Below are 16950 nucleotides of genomic sequence, written 5' to 3' on the forward strand. Positions count from 1 at the left end.
GGGGAGCTTCTGGGAGGGGAGAATGTGGCCATAAAATTTGATGGTGCTACCAATGGTCACATCATTGGTGTGCACAGACTATTGCTATAGGGTGTGCACCCTAAAGCTCAATAACATGTGTGTATATATATATATATATATATATATATATATATATATATATATAGCGCAGTAGGGCAGTAGACACTGTCAGAAGAGCAGAGATTGGTGTCAGTAGTTTATTTTTATCTATTTTTTTATTATTACTTCTTACAATTTTATTATATTTTATTATATTTAACCACTTCCGTACCGTAGGACGTCATATGACATCCTGGACTTCAGTGGGGGATATCTCAATGATGCCTGCAGCTACAGGCATCATTCAGATATCCTTCTTTTAAGGCAGCGATTGTGCGCACCATAAGAATGATCATAGCGGCGGTTTCGCTGCTTGATCGTTCTTATAGGTGGCGGGAGGGCACATCCCCCCTCCCGTCGCCATCCTGTGCTTCTCCATGCTCTCCCGTGCCATCGGAGGCCCAAAGAATGAATCGGCCACCGACGAATGAATGACCGTCGGAGGCCCGGGCACAGCGTTATGACATCACGCCCAGGTACCCGGAATCAAACAAAGCCGCAATCACGGCTGAAAGCATGAGATCAGTGAATTTTATTTCTGATCTCATGCTTTCCAGCCTGGAGGAGAGATGTGGGGTCTTATTGACCCCGCATCTCTCCATAAAGAGTACCTGTCACACACTATTCCTATTACAAGGGACATTTACATTCCTTATAATAGGGATAAAAATGATCAAAAAAAATAAAAATGTAAAAAAAAGTGTAAAAATAAAAAAAATTAAGTACAATAAACAAAATATAATTTTTTTTATTTAAAACGTCCCTGTCCTTGAGCTCAGAAGCAAACGCACACGTGTGAGGTATCGCCTTGTGCGTTAGAGCGAGAGCTGGTAACCTGTAAAAAAATGTAAAGCGTAGCCTATGGAGATTTTTAAGTACTGAAGTTTGGCGCCATTCCATGAGTGTGCGCAATTTTAAAGCGTGACAAGCTAGGTATATATTTTACTCTGCGTAACATCATCTTTCACATTATATAAAAAAATTGGGCTAACTTTACTGTTTTGTTATTTTTGAATTCATGAAACCGTTTTTTCCCCCCCAAAAAAGGCGTTTGAAAAATGATTTGCGCAAATACCGTGCGAGATAAAAAGTTGCAATGACCGCCACTTTATTCCCTAGGGTGTCTGCTAAAAATATGTATAATGCTTGGGGGTTCTGAGTGATTTTCTAGCAAAATAATTATTTTTACATGAAGGAAAGAAGTGCCAGAATAGGTGCGGTATGGAAGTGGTTATCAACATTTAACAACAATTTTTCATAATTGCCTTTTACTTTTTTTAGGAGCCCCATTGGGGGTCTTTGGTGAAATATCAGAGGTCTAAACAGACCCCAGATGTCTCACTTTTAAAACAGGGAATAGGACTCAGGACAGAGATTCCCTAGTTCCTTTCTCTGCAGCCAAGCAGCAGGGAGAATTTCCCCAGCACAGGGTGATTAGGGTGTGCCCAGGCACACCTGGAACACCCTGTGCGCACGCCTATGGGTCACATGTTGAGGGAAGTGACATCATGCTTCTGGATAAGCTTCGACACCATAAGGCCTTCCATACGTTAGACAATATTTTCATAGGATGTGCCTGAATCTAACCATCATTTGTGATGATTGTATGGATTAACAATTTAACAAGCATGCATTAGTATCAGATGTTGTTTCTTCTGCAGGTTTCTCAGCATGTTGTTAGAGCAAGCCTACAAGACTAGCAGATATTCAGGTATTGCATTTTAAAGGGAGGGATAGAGAATAAGGACATATGAGGCCACACTGATATATGCACAGGGGCGGACTGACCATTCGGGCACTTGGGCACTGACCGAGGGCCCCATGCCACTAGGGGGCCCCACTGTGCTGCCCCGCCTCTCCAATACCTTTTAAGTGTGTGTATGTGTATTCTGTGTGTGTATACTGTGTCTGTATGTATACCAGGGGCGGACTGATCATTGGGAGTCTCGGGCACTGCCCGAGGGCCCCATGCCACTAGGGGGCCCCATCAGGGTTGCCAGGCTCAATAAAACCAGGGACAGTATGTAAAAATCTGTGTTTTTTTTTTACATCTGTCCCTGATATGTCCAAAACCGACATGCTTTTGATGTGAAAATCCTGAGATTTTAGCTGCCCTGCCTATGCAATGCCTCCTGGCGTGGTGGCCATCTGTAAGCCCAGGGGCCCCATAATCTTCTATTGCCCGGGGGCCCCATGAGTTGTCAGTCCACCCCTGATGTATACTGTATGTGTGTGTTTACTGTGTGGCCCCATAATCCGTATGTCATAATCTCCTATTGCCCGGGGCCCCATAATCTCCTATTGCCCGGGGGCCCCATAAGTTGTCAGTCCGCCCCTGTATGTGCATATGATTCTTCTATAAGTACATCTTCTGTTCCAGGTATATCCAGATCAGTCATAAACGGCCATTACCCCAAAGTTGTCTCTGGTCACCTCGTCTGTCTGTATATTGCCTTGTTTAGTATCAGGGTTTCTCAGAGAACCACCAACTCCCTCTCACAGTCCAAACTTCAAAGACAGCTCCCTGTCAGACAGGAAATGTTGTCATGGCAACATAACATATAACTATTGTTGAGTAAGCCACCCTTTTTATTTTGATCTGCTTCCAGTTTGACTGCCATTTTGTTTTATTGCTGATGATATGAAAACTTTTATTGCTGGAAGACATTAACTTCTTGTGACTATTTTATGACAGCCTACCTTCAGCTCCAAGCCACTAAATATACTTGATTGTGTTGTAGATTTACAAGGCTCAAAGTCTACGACTGGTTTCAAGGCAACACATCTTCCTCCCCTCCTGCATAGTACTGTCAGGCTGTAAACCCATAACTGTTCTGTTTACCTATGGCTCGCCATAAATTTTCACAGATAAAAGGCAAAGCTTCTACAAGCACATACTCATTTCTGATCCTCTCAGGAGTGGAAATATTCAGTACATTGTATTTCATTTTATATTTTGGGGTCTTTTTTTTTTTTACGCATCTGCATATATTGTGCAGAATTTGGCGCAACAACTTGAATTGTAGTCGGGCAGTCCATTCATTTTGGATGGGGTACAACACACTACAAAATTTTTTAACTGGCCAGTATCATTTTTCCAAACCAAGAGCACAGCAACCTACCTTTATGGTTCACCAAAACACACGTGTTATAATATGTTGGGGCACTATGCAAAAAAATGGCACTGCACTCAGTTATGTTTGCCATGTGTCAACATCCCTGTAGGCCAATGGGGGGGGGGGGGGGAAGGTCAGTACTTATACTACTAATTCCAGTCGTGTAAGTAGAAGTTTGGTAAGAGACAATTCGCGCTTTTCAGCCTTGTGCTTTTCAGTCCTGATGGGAAAAAAAGAGATCCTGCTCTCTTTTTTTGTCTGGCAGTTTTCCCGTCGGAAAAACTGCGATAGAGCATACACACGGCCGGGATTCCTGACGAAAAGCTCTCATAGCAGTTTTCACCTCGGAAAAAACACTTGTTTGTACGGGGCAATAGGCTTTTTTATACCTGCCCCTGGCGCGCACATTGGCTCCTCCCCAACAGCTTGATTCTCCTGTAGTGAAGTACAAGCTGGTCAGAGAAAATACAGCATGTGGTGGGAGAAGCAGGTACTAACACACCCTGAAGTATAGAATTACTGCAGCAGCCAGGGAGCAGCAATGTTGTGTGATTTCCAAGAGGCAGGTCACCAAAATGGATACATGATATTCTTTTACAGCCCAGGCTTCTTTCACTAGTCACCACGTGGGGATAGGATCACTTTAAGCAATTGTTAGCAGTAACATCATTTGTAGCACACTGAAATCAATGTACTGCTAAACTTCCTGTGTAGCTCAACCTGCAATATTGCGTACGTCAGCTGATTCATGTGTAGTCAAAAATAGTAGCAAAATTATATAAATTGATTAAAAAAAGGTCATTGACCATGTAAATGCACCAGGCATGCAGGCAGGAGGATGTGCTTAGCTGAGAACACCCCCCCCCCCCACCTCCTCCAGTTGCAAACAGAAATGCTTATAAAGACTCCTGGTCCTGGGATGTATGACATAATTTTTGACTAGGCCAGAAACCCGAAAGTAACTGAAGATTTTTTTTTTTTTTTATAACAAGTAATTATAATATGCCTTCCTATCTATTTACTAATGCTAGCAGCATAAGGATTAAAATACTGTAGTTCATGTTACATAGTTACATAGTTGGTAAGGTTGAAAAAAGACACCAGTCCATCAAGTTCAACCTGTACAATACATTGTATTGCCCTGTATGCTGTGATAGTTTTTTAAACTATCGACGCTCCCTGTTAGTACCTCTGCTTGTGGAAGAGAATTCCACATCCTTACCGCTCTGACAGTAAAGAACCCTCTACAGTCCACACAGTTTAAGGTTAAACCACTTCTCTTCCAATTTGCTGCAAGCAATGCCAACAGAATATTGGCATGCATTAAAAAAGGGATTCACTCCAGAGATCAAATAATTCTCCCACTCTACAAGAATCTGGTCCAGCCGCAGCAAGGGGACGGAAAGGACTTTATTTAGACAGGTTTTTTTCTGGAAGTCTGTTAATTTTCACTGAACAATAAAAGTGGAATGATAGAAAAGGGGGAGAAGTTTCAATCCCCCCTTTTCCCATGGTAGAGTGGGAGAATTATTTGATCTCTGGAGTGAATCCCTTTTTTAATGCATGCCAATATTCTGTTGGCATTGCTTGCAGCAAATTGGAAGAGAAGTGGTTTAACCTTAAACTGTGTAGACTGTAGAGGGTTCTTTACTGTCAGAGCGGTAAGGATGTGGAATTCTCTTCCACAAGCAGAGGTACTAACAGGGAGCGTCGATAGTTTAAAAAACGATCACAACATACAGGGCAATACAATGTATTGTACAGGTTGAACTTGATGGACTGGTGTCTTTTTTCAACCTTACCAACTATGTAACTATGTAACATGAACTACAGTATTTTAATCCTTATGCTGCTAGCATTAGTAAATTCAAACCAGATGTATGCGACCGTCGGAAGCCTGTCAATCAAATAGGAACGCCCAGTCCCGCAGCCCATACCCGGAAGCGGTGGAGAAGATCTATCTCTAAAACGGTAAGTACTGCTTCGATTTTAAAAAAAAACACCCGATTCCACTTGACAAAATGAGCCTCAATCTAATGTTAAAAATTAAGTTTTTGGGTGAACCTCCACTTTAAAGTATAACCAATGGCAATTTTCTTTCTTTCCTTTTGGAAAGAGAGAGATTAGAACCCCTGTCAGGTGTCCCCATTAAAGAGATTCAACCTCTCTATTTGTCCAGTTTACCATTATCATTGAAAATGGAAGTAAAAGAAAATCCCAAATCCCAAATTTTGGGCTGTCCCTAGAAAAGACATTAAAGGGGAAATCTTCCAATGGGGACACTAGTTCTGATGAGCTGGGGTTTCCTTTAATTTGCAGGGATTTCCTTTCCCTATTTGGCTATGGGACAGGAAGTAAAGGAAAAAGAAAGAAGGAGAGCGAACAGTTTTTTTTATGTCTCTCTTTTTCTACTGATCGTTCTAAATGTACAATGAACTGCCTTACCCTGGTAGTACCAGCGCACTCCCCTATGTGGCCTCTGGGGGCAGTGTTCTGCAACTTCTACCAGCGCAGAAAGAAAAGACTATTGTACATAACCATGTTTTCTTCCTTAGCCTTGCAGCTGGGAGAAAAAAAAATACATAAATATGGTTATGGGGCAAAGACTTTATCCCACAACTGTCCGAGTGATACTCTGGCTGCCAGGTCAGTGAGAGAGACCTGTCCGGGTACACTAAGCACACTCCGGCAGGAGTGGCGCAGAGAAGTGTTACGGTTGGGAGCAGGACTGTTTCCCTATCATCTGCTATTCTCCATTCTTATTCAACTTTACTTTCCTCACTACAAGTTTACTGTTTTTACCGGGCTCGGTAATAAAGAGCACAGCAAAGAGCACCTGTCGTGGACATTCCTTTACTTCTACTATATGCAATACGCATCATTCACCCCTAGGAATTCGGAGGAGCCAAGAGGTAATGTGCTGCCCAAAAATCCATGCTACACTAGTAATGATGGCGATCTGCGATTTTTAGTGGGACTGTGATGTTGTGGCGGACAGATCGGACACCTAACTGACATTTTTTTAATTTTTTGGGGAACCAGTGACATTAATACAGTACTAAGGCACTGATGTTGTACTAATGGCACTGGCAGGGAAGGGGCGATCAAAGTATTAGATGTGTTTCCCGGGAGGTGTTTCTAACTGCATGGGGGATGGGCTGCCTGGGACAATACACAGATCGCTCACAGATCTCCGTGTACTAGGCCGACATACACCTATGGCAATTCGTGCAGCTGAGCCAGCCTGCCACAGTATAACTGTGTGGCTGGTCGGCAAGTGCTTAAAGTATAACCAATGGCAATTTTCTTTCTTTCCTTTTGTAAAGAGAGAGATTAGAACCCCCTGTCAGGTGTCCCCATTAAAGAGATTCAACCTCTCTATTTGTCCTGTTTACCATTATCATTGAAAATGGAAGTAAAAGAAAATCCCAAATCCCAAATGTTGGGCTATCCCTAGAGAAGACATTAGAGGGGAAATCTTGGGGACACTAGTTCTGATGAGCTGGGGTTTCCTTTAATTTGCAGGGATTCCCTTTCCCTATTTGGCTATGGGACAGGAAGTAAAGGAAAATCTCTGAAATGGTACACAGATGGCAAAAATAAATCTGTCAGGGGTTCTAATCCTCTCTTGCTCTATCCAGAATGAGAAAAAAAAAGTTTTGCCTATATTTCTACTTTAATTTAAATTTCTAAGGACTATGGGCCAAATCCTCAAAAGAGATACGACGGCGTATCTACTGATACGCCGTCGTATCTCTGTTTCTAACTATGGAACTGATCCACAGAATCAGTTTCCCATAGTTAGGACGAAGATCCGGCATGTGTAAGGGACTTACACTGTCGGATCTTAGGATGCAGTACCGCATCTGCCGCTGGGGGCATTTCGTGTCGAAATGCCGCCTCGGGTATGCAAATTAGCACTTACGGAGATCCACAAAGCTTTTCAGCTTCGTTTTTTCCCACGTAAGTTTTAGTTTGCAAAAAAATTAGGGCTGCTTTTACAAAGTGTAAAGTTAGTACACCATGTAAAAGCAGACCCTTCTGTCCAGCGACGCGATTTTTTATCTTTTTTTTTTCCCGACGCAACTTTATTGACCCGTCACGATCCACAAAGCTCGGCGTAACGTAATTTTGCGCTATGCACATCGGGAAAATGACGTCACGAGCATGCGCAGTACGGCCGGCGCGGGAGCGCGCCTCATTTAAATGGGAATCGCCCCCATTTGAAGAGGAACGCCTTGCGCCGGCGGAATTTAAGTTACACCGCTGCAAATTCCCAGGTAAGTGCTTTGTGGATCGGGCACTAACTTGGGAAATTTGCGACGGTGTAACTTAAATGGAAAAAGTTAAGTTACGCCGCCTGGCTGAGGATTTGGCCCTATATATCCTTTGGTACCTTGCTGCCGGCAAGCTGTGATTCCTTTACTGACTCCACCTCCTGAAACTCCTCCTATTAGCTACTTTATTGTTCAGAAGGCTGGCTCTGTGAAATGTGTAACACAGCAGTGCCTACTCACAGGGCTTGGTGAATACGTGTCACAAAATTCAAGGAAGTAAATGTGTGGGGTCTTCACAAAGTAAGTTTACAAACTTCAAAATCATTCAGAGTAATAGGAGTAGGCTACAAATAATTGAAATACAATGTCAAAATGAATATATGATTTTACATGTTGCCCATAAATGCACTTTAACAGATTATTTCTGTTTGACTAATATAGTGATTGACTGATCTGGGTTACTGAAGTGTGCACGGCCATATTGCACTTTGTACTGTTTCATTAATTGTCCCAGACAGTATCAGAAAAGGGTGTCTGCTCTGACGTGAACGGAAGCAGCAGCCTTTTCAAAAATTACATTTACCCTGAGTTATAGAAGTGAAATAGTTCATTTTCACATGGGGGCTTGAGATTCTTTAATGTTTAAAGTCCAGAGCTTAAAGCGGAGTTCCACCCAAAAATGGAACTTCCGCTTTAAGGGAAGGTGACCCCCTGACATGCCACATTTGACATGTAATTTTTTTTTGGGGGGGAGCAGAAACCCTCTCTTTACTGGGTCCTAGCTCCCACTTCCTCCCGGTGTTCCGCGGCGCCGGAAGGAAGTTCACCCCTCCCCCCCCTCCCTCTCGACAATCATCTGGGACACGTCACAGATCCCAGATAATTGCTCTGCCAGTCACAGTGCGCAGCACAGCTCACGCATGCACAGTGCGTGCCCGTCTGTGAAGCCACAGCCGGGCGCCCACAGTGACAATACCGGCGCAGCAGACAGGAGGGGGAGAAGAGCGGGGCTTTGTTCCCCCGCATCGCTGGACCATGGGACAGGAAATTTTCTGATTATTAAAAGTCAGTGCCTGCAGTATTTGTAGCTGCTGACTTTTAATATTTTTTTTGTAGGAACTCCGCTTTAAGTTTAGTTCAAAGTCAGCAGCACAAGGGATTAATAAGAAGTGTTCCTTGTGCTGGTGGCTGCTCTGTTTAGTAAAATCTTCCTTTTCCTTCCCCCACCCCCCCAAGTACCCCCACAGTACCCCTACAGTTTTGTTCTTCTGGTGCTGTGGGGGTTAATAAAAGTCACTGGATCTGTTACAGGCACCCATCAAAAGTGGAAGCTATTCTCGTCCTTTCTGCCCTCATACTCCATTCATAAAGCTGTACTATTATTTCCTGCAATAAAAAGCATTCCATAAATGGAGGACAGATGAATGCATGAAATGGCCAACCTTCTCCATTCCTATGCTTCGTACACATGACCGGTTTTCCCGACGAGAAAACTGCCATTTTTTAGATTGGTCGGGAAAAACGGTCGTGTGTATGCTCCATAACAGTTTTCCCGAAGAGAAAACTGCCCAAAAAAAAATTGAACGTCGTGTTTCCCGTCAGTCTTTTTCTCGTTGCGAAAACTGCTCGTGTGTGTGCTATTCCGAGGGGGAGAAAAAACCTGCATGCTCAGAATCAAGTATGAGACGGGAGAGTTTGTTCTGGTAAAACTTGCGTTTGTAATGGAGATAGCACATTCGTCACGCTGTAACGGACTGAAAAGCACAAGGCTGAAAAGCGCAAATCATCTCTCACCAAACTTTTGCTAACACGAGGATCAGCAAAAGCAGCCCAAAGGGTGGCGCCATTTGAATGGAACGTCCCCTTTATAGTGCCGTCATACGTGTTGGACGTCACCGCGCTTTGGTTGAGCGTTTTTTTTGCCTAAACGTATGAATGCAAGGCAGGCTTGAGAGGAATCACGTCGGGAAAAACGTCGGGTTTTGGCATGTCAGGAAAACCGGTCGTGTGTACAGGGCAATAGAGTGTTTGTTATTACAGGAAGCAATAGTACCCTGCAGCACCATGAGGTCACTACTGCGGGGGGATGGGGGGCGGTGCAGCCATCAGCACAAGGGACACTGCTAATTCTATTTAAGTACCATCCCTGGTGCTGATTTAAAAAAAAAAATCTAAGCTTTATTACCAGGCAAAGATAAAGAACACAAATTAGTTCTCCACAACCAATCATATATCCTTTAATGTATTTTAAAACTCATATTAGTGTCCGAATTTAACATGGTATCAGCCTCTTGCATTCTACTATACAGCAAAATTCATAAAGGAAGAGGTAGAAGGTGCATAAGGAGCAGGGTTTCAAACCTCGCAAAGTGAACATTTAAAACTTACTGACACGACATGAACAATTAACTGACAGTGCCAATTTTGTACTTGCAGTTCAAAAAGTTTGCCAAAATTGACTGTTTTCAGTGCAAGTATCAATATTTAATCTACAAACATGTAGCTAGAGCAATTAGCAATGTGTTTAACCACTTCAATACAGGGCGTTACAATACCTAACATGTCATGCTTTAAAATTGTGCACACTCATGGAATGGCGCCAAACTTCGTTACTTAAAAATCTCCATAGGCGACGCTTTAAATTTTTTTTACAGGTTACCAGTTTAGAGTTACAGAGGAGGTCTGGTGCTAGCTTCCCGGGGACAGGGGCGTTTTTAATATTTTTTTTTTATTATTATTTTTATTTTATTTTACGTATTTATTTATTTTTCGATCGTTTTTATTCCTATTACAAGGAATGTAAACATCCCTTGTAATAGGAAAAGTGTGTGTGACCCCACATCTCTCCTCCAGGCTGGAAAGCATGAGATCGTGAAAACAAATTCACAGATTTAATTCTTACTAGCCGCAATTGCGGTTTGTTTACTTACTGGTACCCAGCGTGACGTCATCACATCGCGCCCGGGCCTCCGACGGTCATAGATGGTCACCAGTCATCTCTATGCTTCACATCCAGCAGACGGCGGAGCCCGGAGAAGCACCGAAAGGCGGCAGGAGGGATGTCCCCTCCTGCCGCCTATAAGAACGATCAAGTGGCGGAACCGCCGCTATGATCGTTCTTATTGTGCGCAGGATCGCCGCCGGAACGTCATACGACGTCCACCCAGGATAAGAGATCCCCTTTTTGGACGTCATATGATGGCGTGCGGTATTGAAGTGGTTAAGGTATAACAAATCGCAAAAAAACATAATGTATTTGCTGGCGTATAAGACTACCTTTTACACTTAAAAAAGCTGGCCAAAAAGCAGGGGTCGTCTTATACGCCGGGTCAGCTGCTCGGATGCCTGCTGGATGTGCGGCAATACTGTATGTAGCTTCAGTATATACCACTTAGCCAATCTCGATGTATTCAAATGAATACAGAGCCTGCTTGGATTGGAGTAACAACCTCTGCCAATCCAAGCAGGCTACATACAGTAGCCGGCTCGGATTGGCTTTGAGAGTCAGAGAGGCGTGGGCTAATGATGTTACAGCCTCTGGGAATCCAAGCAGGCTTTGTATTCATTAAAATAATACATCGCTTGCCGTGATTGGCTCCAGCTCCATCAGGAATGAAGAAGGTCTCTGGTCACCCTTCCCCTTTACACAAGAGCCCATAGAGTTCCCGATTCACATCACAGTCTGCAAAGTTCTTCCTTACATCAGTGGAGGACTGATGTGGGCTCTTGAGGAGAACTTGGAGAAAAGGACAGGAGTGGTGATAAGAGGAGTTACTCGAAGGACAGCATCTGACTGTCCTGTGTGACCCCACTCTCCCACAAACTTTGTGTAGCAACTGTAGGATGGACCTCCTCTATTGCTTGCTCGAGTGCAGGGCAGCCAGATGCAGTCCTCCGAGCCACTCCTCTTATCACCGCCTCTTCTTCAAGTACTTCTCCAGAGTCCACGTCCAGTCCTCCAGTGAGTGACACAGTCCCAGGCAGGCGATGGGTGGCAGCCAGCAGTGCTCTAACTCCTAAGTCCTGGTTCCTCCTCCAGTAGTTCTTAAAAGGCGCCAAGCAGTGTCATGACATCACCATGCGCCCCCCCCCCCCATCTGAGCCCAACCGAGCCCTGCCCGATCCCGCCCAAAGCTAGCCCCTAACCATACTTATTATTGGTAGCTGCTGTCTGTAATGGACATTTACAGACAGTTTGTAAATCGGACTATATTTACTGTAAATTTACAGACAGTTGGCAATGGCAACCCTGACAAGGAACCAGTCAGGTGCGCTGTAGTGAAATAGGCATACTGATAAGAGAGCAGAGTAACAAAATTAGCTTATCAGTGTGCTGCTTCTGTTTTCCCTGTCCAGTCACAGGGATCCAAAGGGGATACAGCCCACCTTACACCCCCAAGCAAAAAATGTATTAACCTTACATGAGTTTTAAACCATTCCCTGATCTATGTAATATTAAAGAAAAATGTATTTGGGCTACAGATACACTTTATGGCCCAGATTCTGAAAGGGCTTACGACGGCGCAACGCCATGTGCACCGTCGTAAGTCCTAATCTGGGCCGTCGTATATATGCGACTGATTCTTAGAATCAGTTACGCATAGATAACCATTAGATCCGACAGGTGTAAGGCTCTTACGCTGTCGGATCTTAAATGCATTTTTTTTTTCTGGCGCTAGGTGTCGCCTCCGTCGTTTTCCCGATCGAGTATGCAAATTAGCAAAATATGCGAATTCCCGAACGTACGGCGGTCGACGCAGTGAAGATACGACGTTTACGTTAGATTTGCAATGCGTATTTGTTTGAGCCAACATTCTGTCGGAAAAAAATCCACGGTTTTCTTGTCGGAATTTCCGATCGTGTGTACGCGGCATAACTTAATGAAGTGTCAGCGACCGGTAGGTTTCCAACCTTATCGTAATTGACCATCCAGTGAGAGAAAGACATCAAACCCCAATTAAGTCAAGCTAAAAGTTATTCTATATGCTTTTAGCATGTGATGGCACAGATGTTCTCGAAATACAGGGAAAGGTGAGTATCCGGAATTGGACTAAATTAGTGTTAGGCTTAGGGGTTCTGTGTTTTAGGGTTTAAATGTTGAAAAGTTTAGTAGGGGCCGGATTCAGATAGCACTTACGCCTGCGTATCTCGAGATACGCTGCGTAAGTGTCAATGTGTGCCGTTGTATCTGTGCGCCGTGCCCATAGAAATGGATACGCCTGAAAATAGGCTTTCTACGACCGATGTAAGTTTCCTACGCCGTCGTACCCTGGGCGCATATTTACGCTGGCCGCAAGGGGCGCTCCCATTGATTTACGATTCGAATATGCAGGTGTAAGTCATGGTAAGGTATGGTCCATCGTAATTTACGTTGTTTACGTAGTAGTACGTGAATTGGGCTGGGCGTAGGTTTCGTTCACGTCGTAGGCATTGAGCCGTCGTATCTTAGGGAGTATATTCATGCGCCGTTCGTTCGGCCCATCATTTGCATGGGGTGACGCTTCATTTAAATGGATCACGCCCACTTCCACCTACTTTGAATTAGGCCGGCTTACGCCTATGATTTTACGTTACGGTGGCGCAACGTTGGGAGCAAGTGCTTTGTGAATACTGTTATTGCCTCTCTGTGTTACGTCGGCGTAGCGCATATGAGATGCGCTACGCCGGCAGAAATATGCGCCGATGTATCTGAATCCGGCCCTTTGTGTTTAGGTCTCATGTTAAAGTTCAGGTTAAAGGGGTTGTAAAGGTAAAAAAAAATTCCCCTAAATAGCTTCCTTTACCTTGGTGCAGTCCTCCATCACTTACCTCATCCTTCGATTTTGCTTTTAAATGTCCTTATTTCTTCTGAGAAATCCTCACTTCCTGTTCTTCTGTCTGTAACCACACACAGTAATGCAAGGCTTTCTCCCTGGTGTGGAGAAAGACTCTTGAGGGGGAAGGGGGCGAGCAGTAGTGTCAGGATGCCCACAAACACACAGCTCCTTTCTTTATCTGCAAAGTAGAGAGTGTCCTGACTTGCCTGCTCGCCCCCTCCCCCCTCAAGAGGCTTTCTCCACACCAGGGAGAAAGCCTTGCATTACGGTGTGTAGTTACAGACAGAAGAACAGGGAGTGAGGATTTCTCAGAAAAAATAAGGACATTTAAAAGCAAAATCGAAGGATGAGGTAAGTGAAGGAGGACTGCACTAAGGTAAAGAAAGCTATTTAGGGGGAGGGGGGAATTACCATTACAACCCCTATAAGTGTTTGGGTGGAAATAAAGGTAAAGAACTGGGGATTGTGAAAAATCTGTTTAGATCACGCGGGAATGTCCAATCTCTTGAAGTCCAAAGCTCAAAGACATTTTTAAAACAGCAATAGATAAAGATCAGCCAGCACTAGGAACATAGCAACTCAAGTGTTGCAATGTTATTCTCTACAATATCCGGTGATCTATCTAGGTGTCTAAAGCCCCATACACACTATCAGTTTTCCTGATGGTTTTCTCTTCAGGTTTACCAAAAACCATCTAATATGAGGTCAAACCTTAAGCATTTCAATTTGAATGCAATCAGGCAGGTCCTTGTACTACATGGTTTTGGTAAACCTGAAGAGAAAACCATCAGGAAAACTGATAGTGTGTATGGGGCTTAACTGTCTATGTCAAGCTCCTTCCTTTATAATTGATGACTCTGTTGTAACTTAATAAAAGAGTTATATTTCCATATGAAGGGGTGGCCACACTTAATCTGTGATTTAAGTTCAGATGTACCCATAGGTTGACCACTGTCACTTTGGCCATTATGACTATATATCATATTACCGGTAATCTATTTTACCACAATCCGATGTAGTTGTGTGATAAAATATACATTATTCGTTTTTCAAAAGTTATTTTCAAAATATTATTTATGTAGAGAGATCATTCTGTATGGGGTCTTTTGTATTGTGATGTTCCATAGCAGTTGATTGTAGTGCCAATCAGTACTGCAACATCTGTTGATTCTCTTTTTGTGTATGGACTGAGAGTATGTTTTTAAGGACAAACCATTGAGATCTTATGTCGCAAACGTACTCTGTGCTGTCCCAGTACTGGGACAAGGCCCATTAGCACCCAAGAAGAAAAGGCCACTCCCATGAGCCATACTTCAACAGAACATGTTTCATGCCCTTTTGTGTCGACTTCCTGCTGAAGAGCGCAAATTGGACGCCTCTACTGCCTAGTCCTTAACCCACATTTGTACATTTTTATTTCTATATGATTGCTGAGGTCTAAACATCTATTTTAATTATGTTATTTACAAAGAACCAGCGCATAGGCAGTCTCCATTGACCTCCCTCTTAAACTGCTAGTTTTCCAGCTTTCTCTATTTGAACATCAGAAACAACGACCAGAAAACAAAACGTGTGACCAATGAAGTCATAAAACCATCAGGTGTTGTCTTCCATGCTCATATAATGCTGAAGCCATTGGATTAGAAAAACAGCCAGGAAACTAGCGTTTTTAGGAAATCAGCATGCAACTTATGCAAAGTTCTCTCAGTACAAATTTCCCTTATTGTCTAACTTCAGACACAACCTTTTTTAGTTTTGGATAAAATGGAGAAGGGTTATGCTGGCCATACACGCACAGAATTTCGTCCGTTTGCAGACAGAACGATTATTCGTTGGTCGAAAATTGCCCACTAACTGACAGAATAAACTCACTTACATGATCGTTTCCATGATCATAGACAGTGATCGTTGGAGAACAATAAAAACATATATAAATTATACAAGACAGAATATTACAACATACACGTATACATTGTAGTTGAGTATAGTTGGGTCCACTAATGGCATGATTGTCGAACGATCTTTCCGAAAATGACCAGTTTTGGCTGAAATTCTGTGTGTGTATGGTCAGGGTAAGACTGAGCCTATGTCAGGTTTTTTATTGCTGTTTCTGGAGGGCAGTTTCCCTCAATTTCCCCCCGACAAAGCAGGGGATCTACACAATACTAATAGGCATATTTATAAAGCAGTGAATATGACTTTCACCCATAGGTGTGCACAGCCTATTGCATTAGGGTGTGCACCCCAAAAGCTCAAACATATTTACATGTGTCTGCATGTATATATATACTGACAGGAGAGCAACAGAGGGTGTCAGTAGGGTAGAGAATGGTGTCAGTAGAGTAGAGAATGGTGTTAGTAGGGTAGAGAATGGTGTCAGTAGGGCAGTGGACAGTGGCGATAGTTTTTTTTTTCTTTCTTAGGAGTCCCATTAGAAGGCTTTTGTAAAATAGCAGGGATCTAAACAGGGGGAACCTGCACCACACAGGGTGATTAGGGTGTGCCCAAGCACACCTGGCACACCCTGTGCGCACGCCTATGCTTTCACTAAACATTCTCTGGTGGTGAATCCATCACCGTCATGTAAAACAAAACATATACGCCTTGGAGATTCACCTGCAGTGAATATTAGGCAAATATCAGATACTTTGCTTTATAAATATGCCCCTGAAACAGACAGGAATAAAAGCAAACAAAGGTTCTAACCCTTCCTAAATCTGTCATAAAATAGACTGTTGGTAATGAATGTCTCAGTTACTTCTAAATTATACCCCTCTTCTCTTCTACTCATTTCATAACGCTATATTAAAAGTGTCTTTAAAAGTTGATCATTTTGCAGATCAAACATCTTGTAACATCTTTATAAAAAAAAAACACACACACAAAAAAGAAAAAGAAAAAAAGAAAGCCACATACAATATTACTTGAATTAAAACGCTCAATAATTAATGGCAACCAATCAGAAAAGCCCTTTTTCTACCCCCTTCTGAATAAACCAGTAATTTACATTGTACAGATTAATAAAGACTTTTATCCACATGATCAACTACTAAGACATGAATATATATTACCTGTGCCAGTATAAAACATAGGAAAATAAAAAGGTATTTGAATTTCATTGTTGAAACCGTCCTTGTACAAGTCTTTAAGAATGACACATAGATTAGCAGTAATCCAGGGTAGTTTTCCTTTGGGCTGTGACTCAAATCTGGAAGAATTACATGAAACCAGGTTTAGAAGTCAAGTCAAGAGACAGGCTGGGTTAGGAGATGAAAAGGAAGAAGAAGGTGGGGAGGTGACAGTAAATCAATTGGAATGAATGGGATAGCAGCTATGTGCCAACCCTATATCTGCTAGTTAAGTATTAATTCAGTGGTGGGTGTGAATCATAGACTGCACCTAGCAGTACTGTGCAAATCTACGTTGGACCATAAAGACTGAGTGCACTTTGACACAAGTGACTTATGCTTTCCGGTCCTCTCTGACTTAGACCAACCCACCCTCCCCACACCAAGATGTGTACTTACCTTCATCTCATGGCTGCTGCTGCTGCCCTATAAGGCTGGGTTCACACTATTGTGAATTGGATGCGCATCCAATTCGCAAAAGCAGGAGATTGTG

The 16950-nt window shown here is 43.1% G+C and overlaps 1 protein-coding gene across 1 annotated transcript in view; it reads right to left on the minus strand.

Annotated features, from left to right (window-relative positions):
- Positions 1 to 16597, minus strand: part of CDH17 (cadherin 17) — a 107056-nt gene extending 90459 nt beyond the window's left edge. Inside the window, exon 1 of the mRNA XM_040354671.1 lies at positions 16401 to 16597. Within this exon, the coding sequence (XP_040210605.1) occupies positions 16401 to 16448 (48 nt within the window). The 5' untranslated portion in view covers positions 16449 to 16597. The remainder of the gene's footprint in view (positions 1 to 16400) is intronic.
- Between the last annotated feature and the right edge of the window lie 353 nt (positions 16598 to 16950).

Source organism: Rana temporaria, chromosome 5 (genome assembly GCF_905171775.1).
Source record: "Rana temporaria chromosome 5, aRanTem1.1, whole genome shotgun sequence".
Lineage (NCBI taxonomy): Eukaryota > Metazoa > Chordata > Amphibia > Anura > Ranidae > Rana > Rana temporaria.